The sequence below is a fragment of the Lampris incognitus genome, chromosome 9, assembly GCF_029633865.1.
Source record: "Lampris incognitus isolate fLamInc1 chromosome 9, fLamInc1.hap2, whole genome shotgun sequence".
NCBI lineage: Eukaryota > Metazoa > Chordata > Actinopteri > Lampriformes > Lampridae > Lampris > Lampris incognitus.
Window position 1 is genome coordinate 56,048,339 of NC_079219.1, and position 6,772 is coordinate 56,055,110.

At 44.9% G+C, this 6,772-nt stretch overlaps 1 protein-coding gene across 1 annotated transcript; it reads right to left on the reverse strand.

Annotated features, from left to right (window-relative positions):
- Nucleotides 1-797: 797 nt before the first annotated feature.
- Nucleotides 798-5,071, reverse strand: LOC130118147 (H-2 class II histocompatibility antigen, A-U alpha chain-like). The gene is made up of 5 exons (XM_056286519.1): nt 4,830-5,071; nt 2,347-2,506; nt 1,790-2,047; nt 1,363-1,644; nt 798-1,249 (listed from the first exon to the last, which is right to left on the reverse strand). The coding sequence occupies exons 2-5, from the start codon at nt 2,402-2,404 to the stop codon at nt 1,128-1,130; spliced, it is 720 nt and encodes a 239-aa protein (XP_056142494.1). The 5' UTR covers nt 2,405-2,506; nt 4,830-5,071; the 3' UTR covers nt 798-1,127.
- Between the last annotated feature and the right edge of the window lie 1,701 nt (nt 5,072-6,772).

Consider the following 6,772-nt stretch of genomic DNA (forward strand, 5'->3'; position numbering starts at 1 on the left):
GAGACTTTCTTCTGAAGCCCTCTGAGGAAGTCAGACAGGCAACTTGCAAAGTTGGCATGCAACAGCGTTTGCCTCTCTGTCATTTTAGACAACTTCCGTATTCAGTTTGGTCTCTTTCAGTGCTGCCAATGGCGGCATTTTTTCACATCTTATTTCGTTTGTACCACCTATTTCAGTGGTACGCTTTTTTTAAAACCCTCTGCTGGTGTCTACGGCCACGTTTAATTTCCTCTCAGCTTAACCGCACCAAATTGCTTTTACCCCACAATGTATGGTATCGTTCTCTCGGCACGACATCAGCTACAAGTCTGGGTCAATAGTTTAGATTATTTGAAAGAAAGATAAATTGGCAAATATTTCCAGCCCTAACGTGGACTCGCAAGGGTCGATAACGCCATTATTAGATACAGCTGATCATTTACAAAACTGCTAGAAATCTCGAGATCTTGACATTTCAGATTCTTACACCTTGTCTTTTTTGTCATTCACATCCACCCGCGAGTAAATAAACCACTAACAGTGTTAGTTTTCTGACTGACTGGGATGCTGTTCACTTGATTTAAAAAAAACATTTTATATTCTTGGCCTGGAATTCATTATTCAGTTGAAGACCACATTATTTTCTATTAACAGTGTAATCTTTCTCAAGGTGTAATAACGTCTCCCTGCAATTGTTGGCCGTCCCTAAAGCCTGACTGCCTGGGGGTCCGGTGACCAGCATGTGGGGGAGATTCATGGAGTGATGTTGAGTTGAGCGTGTAGAAAAATGAAAACATTCAGTCAGTTTCTGCATTTATTTGCTGGTACCGACTACCATTTCAGGCAAGAAAAATAATGACAGTAAACAGGAAACAAACCCACAGATTTTGGGCCATTCACAAGCACAGAATAAAACTCAATTTCAGCTCCCTGTATGAATGAAAAATGTTACAATGCAGGCGAAGAACCTCTTAACTGATCAGTTTATATTGGATTAACTAGGAAAATCTGTAAAAGGCATTATGTGTGTTCTTCCCTTGTAGGGCCTTCACATAGTTTCACACCATTCAAGCTTGCCACTGTTAGAAAGCACTGTTTCTCATCCAGCTGCAGTCTGAGATGCTAAAAGGGTCCCCGGCAGGAAGGAGTTACGGTTCATTGCACGCCTTGACGATGAGAACTGTCCCAACTGCGACACCCAGCACCCCCAGAGTGGCGCCAGCTCCACAGAATATATCAGGTCCAAAGATGGGAGGCCTGGGCTTCAGCTCTGTGGAGGATAAGGAGAAGAAAACGTCTGAGTCATCACTGACCGAAACTACACAAACGACAACAAAGGTGAAACTGGGACTCGTAACAGCTTCAGGAAAGTAGGCTGATCACCCCAGGTTGCCGTTATAGGTTGCTCCAGGGCTGTGTGCTCCACGGTGCAGCTGTAGACATCTCCCTTACTCGGGGTAAAAGTCAGGGTGGAGAACTGGTGGAAGGTCCCATCATCATTGAGATAGTAGCGACTCAGAGACGCCCCTTCTGCCACCGGGTAGCCATTCTTGACCCAGTGAACTTGGATGGAAGGGGGGTAGAAACTATTCACAAAGCAGATGAGGCTGTTCTCTCTCCCGAGCTCTATTTCATCCAGCGAGTAGATGGTGCTCTCGGGGGCATCTTGATGGTTGTGGTGTCCGTGTTCGTGGGTCGGGGTAGGATGTGAAGCGATGGTGCCGAGAGACAGACAATGAAAGTTAGGAGACCTTTCGGTTGTCACTGAGGAAAACCCATAAGTGGGATAACTGCAAAGACTTTCTCTTACCTTTTTGCCCAGGTGGATTTTTCTCTTCTGCTATCATATATATGAGTAGTTCTTCACAATACTTCTTATTTCTCAAAGCATTGTGAAATTCTCTTGTTGGATCAAAAGCAATTGAAGATTGGTCAAATAGTGGGGGCAGGGTGCCAACAAGCTTTCTTGTCTGGAAATCCACATAGAAAATCTGCTCATCGTCAAGCGTCGCATGTATTTCACTTCCATTCGAATAACAGCTGATGAGATACTGAAGTTCATGGAAAGCTAAAAAAACAAACAAACCCAAAAACAACAGAAATAGAGAAAAATTACGAAGTAATTCTTTTTAGAATTATTTATTAAAGCCCCAATTATCACCAAAAGGGTCTCACAACAAGACAAACTTCTGTTCATTTCAGCTTTATTACAAATTTACTAGATTGGATTTACGGGGTGGGGTGGGGTGGTTCGATAGTTGAGTTACTATTAATCTAACCTCAAGAAACTCAGGACAGAATATGTTGCTGGAGTTATGTATGTTTAAGCCAAAACAGGCAAGCGTTACTTTAAAGGCCTATTCTTACTTTGTGCAGGGACACAGAAGAAGCTGAGAATGAGGGCGGCGATGGAAAAGCACTTCATGACCTCTCAGGGCTGGAAGATGGTTGCTCGTGAAGACGACGAGGAGAAGTTCCCGTGTGAGCAGTCAGGAAACAAACCGGCGACCATGTCACGCACTTGTACCTAAAACATCAGAGACAATGATGAATATGGAATGAGGTACCAAAACCCTCACATGGGCACTGCCCACAAACGTCACATATTTGATATCATTGACTCTGTCAGGCTGGGCTCTTGTGTATGTGGTATGACTGGTTTGGCTGGAGATAATTCTCTGCACTGCAATCTGCTTCCACATGTACTACATGCACATAGAGGACATTATTGTCACTGGCGAGAAATATAATATCAGGAAATAGGTGAACAACACAAATCAAGTTATACAGTGCGGTGGTGTTCATTGCAGAATTGACATTTGAGCCTGCTGGAGGTGTTTGTTGGGGGGGGTTTTTTGTGAGAAACGTCCTTGGTTGTATCACAAGGAGAGTTATCAGATCATGTATGCTGGTGAAAGTAATGGCAATACCATCAAGGAGTATATTTCTCAAGCACGAGGCTGAGACATCCACCCGCATACTCAAATCAAACGCCGCATGATGGTAAACACAGCTGTTTTATGGGTGGGGGAAATCCCCCGATCATATCTCAGATTCAAGATTCTGTATTTCTTACGTCTTATTATACAAGTACAGGAGAGTACAATTCTCGTGTTTCGGCACCCCAACACTGCAGCAACAATCGTAATAAAATACCAACAAAACAAAACAAAAAAAAAGCAGTAATAATAATAAATAGTGTGCGGTGTATGTAAGGTGCTGTGTGGGTGTAGGCCCAGCCTTAATAAATGTGCATATACACTCACCGGCCACTTTATTAGGCACACCTGTCCAACTGCTCGTTAACGCAAAATTCTAATCAGCCAATCACATGGCAGCAACTCAATGCATTTAGGCATGTAGACGTGGTCAAGACGACCTGCTGCAGTTCAAACCGAGCATCAGAATGGGGAAGAAAGGTGATTTAAGTGACTTTGAACGTGGCATGGTTGTTGGTGCCAGACGGGCTGGTCTGAGTATTTCAGAAACTGCTGATCTACTGGGATTTTCACGCACAACCATCTCTAGGGTTTACAGAGAATGGTCCGAAAAAGAGAAAATATCCAGTGAGCGGCAGTTCTGTGGGCGAAGATGCCTTGTTGATGCCAGAGGTCAGAGGAGGTTGGCCAGACTGGTTCGAGCTGACAGAAAGGCAACTGTAACTCAAATAACCACTCATTACAACCGAGGTATGCAGAAGAGCATCTCTGAACGCACAACACGTCGAACCTTGAGGCAGATGGGCTACAGCAGCAGAAGACCACACCGGGTGCCACTCCTGTCAGCTAAGAACAGGAAACTGAGGCTACAGTTCGCACAGGCTCACCAAAATTGGACAATAGAAGATTGGAAAACGTTGCCTGGTCTGATGAGTCTCGATTTCTGCTGCGACATTCGGATGGTAGGGTCAGAATTTGGCGTCAACAACATGAAAGCATGGATCCATCCTGCCTTGTATCAATGGTTCAGGCTGGTGGTGGTGGTGTAATGGTGTGGGGGATATTTTCTTGGCACACTTTGGGCCCCTTAGTACCAATTGAGCATCGTGTCAACGCCACAGCCTACCTGAGTATTGTTGCTGACCATGTCCATCCCTTTATGACCACAGTGTTCCCATCTTCTGATGGCTACTTCCAGCAGGATAACGCGCCATGTCATAAAGCTCGAATCATCTCAGACTGGTTTCTTGAACATGACAATGAGTTCGCTGTACTCAAATGGCCTCCACAGTCACCAGATCTCAATCCAATAGAGCACCTTTGGGATGTGGTGGACCGGGAGATTCGCATCATGGATGTGCAGCCGACAAATCTGCAGCAACTGCGTGATGCTATCATGTCAATATGGACCAAACTCTCTGAGGAATGTTTCCAGTACCTTGTTGAATCTATGCCATGAAGGATTAAGGCAGTTCTGAAGGCAAAAGGGGGTCCAACCCGGTACTAGCAAGGTGTACCTAATAAAGTGGCCAGTGAGTGTATGTATGTAGTTGTTTGCAAATTTGTGTGCGTTTGTGTATGCCAAGCTACGTGTGCGTGTGTAAAACTGGCGATCCGCTGGAGACCATAGGTCAGTACCAGTCAGTCCGGCACCAGGCTCAGTGTCTTTAATGTTCTTTATTCAAAAGCCTGGTCGCTTGGTGGAAAAAAGCTGTTCTGGAGCCTTATAGCCACGTTTTTATGATACAATGGCGCCCCCCAGGGGTTCGTTAGGGGGGCGCGACCACCATGCCAAAACTACTAGCCACTGCCCCAGTCCCCTCCCCCACTGCAGTGTTTCGCTGCCGCTGATTTTTTTTTTTTGTTTTTGTTTTTTTAAATTGGGAGTTAAAGGAGAAGCTCTGAGCTCACCTGACAACGTCCGCACAGCGGTTAGCGCGACGAGCGCCGGGCAGCAGAGGTCGGCAACGACGATCGCGGATCCCCGCGTCACCCTCCGCAACGCGGTCCCGCAACTTCCGCAACGTCACAGCGGAAACACGACATAATCGCCAAATACCTGCCAAACCAAACCAAGGACCGGACGATCCCGCTCGATAGGTTTGGTTTCGGCAAAGGCGCTCCACACGCCGACCGCTGTCGTTGATCGGTTTTTTTTTTTTTTGCTTCTTCCTGGAGGCGGGGTTTCCTGCGCGCGAGGGCTGTCAATCTGTCCAGACAGGCGCGCGTGCCAGCTGCGCAGCCGCGTCGGCGTCCAATGAGAAACGCTGAACTGACGAGCGCCAGTCGTTCTAATCTTCTCTTTTACACACGTGTGTTTAAATAGAGAACCGCGGAAATGAAAGAAGTAATAAAAGGAAGTGAGCGTGAAATCTGACGTGTCGGAACTTTAGGTCACACATTTTTTTTGCGTCCATAATTCATTATTTGATTCGATAGAATACAGATACGCCTGGAATCATAGCCGCTTGTAGATTATTATTATTATTATTGTAACGTGCATGGATAAGAAGATACGCTGGCCGCTGGCTGGCGAATCTAATCCTTCAGTCGAGCGGTTAGCGATGTCTCCCGCGGTGCGGGCGATACGGGTTCGCGCCCCGGCCGCGGCAGCTCCTGTGGTTGCCCCCCGAGTTCGCTACATTGTTATTATTTTTACCTCCTAGAATCTTGACATCTGAAATGCAATTTGTGTTCGAGGCTACGGTGCAAAGAATGGAAGATACTTGTAAATAATATAAAACGTGATGTGTTGCACACAAACGAAACCTTTGTTATCCTCTGATATTTATTTTCTAAGCAAACCACACCCTTGATTTATTGGCGATGACGTATTCGAATTGGAATTTGATAGGTTAATTAATGAGCCCTTGGCTGATCTCGTGTGCTAGTCACATGAGATCAGCCAAGGAATTGAACAGCATGCAATTTATTATGTACTATAATATGGTGTCTTTACCTGTGTATTGCATACACTGAAACTCCCCTATGTTGTGCCTATAAGCCGCCACACGATTTTCACTGCCCCCCCTCCACCCCCACTAAATATTCTCTGCAGGCACCACTGGCAGGAAATCTATAGGAGAGAATAAAACAAACGATTTTTTCTGCTAAAGAAAGGGTATCTAGTATCTCCCACAAGGAAAAGGTCGGTTTTCAATTATGTTATTTCAATCATATTTCCTGTCAGAAACGGTTTTCTGACGTCACTGCTGGCTACTTGGCTGAATTACTGACACTTGGTTAGCAACGTTTAATGGTGCATTTTGGTAGTTTTTTTTTAAAAAAATGTTAGTACAAGTGACATTTTTAAAGAGAAAATCTGATCAGAAATGAGTGAGCATTAATTTTATTATTATTCGTACAAATGTTTTTCAGGTTTTTATTAAGTATATCGGTTTCCCATTTTCAATTTTGTGTGGTGTGAAATGAATGGAGTTAAGGTTCTAAATGGGCAGCAGTTCTGGTCGGCAGGTGAAAATAGTTGGCTTTGCAAAAAAAAAGGTATATCTTTAATGTGTTTTCATCAGTGACAAGTTAAATCTATCAAAACAAAAGGATGCAGAAAGTTATATAACTGAATATGGCTGAACTGTTGTTTTCACACGGAATTGACTTCCACCCAGGACTTAATGCATCCAAGCAGAGACTGTAAGGATGGGGAGTGCATTGAAGCATTCTGTTAATTTATCAAAATTACCTAGTTTAAGAAATAGCTCTATTTTGAACAGTCTCGCATGAACTCCCGACAGGGATACAAGCGGGGACGAAACCCAGAACGCTCCAGGTACCGAAGGCACGGATAGGCTCAGTACCACCTCCCCCCTCAAGGTGGCGGTAGAGCTTCGCTGATG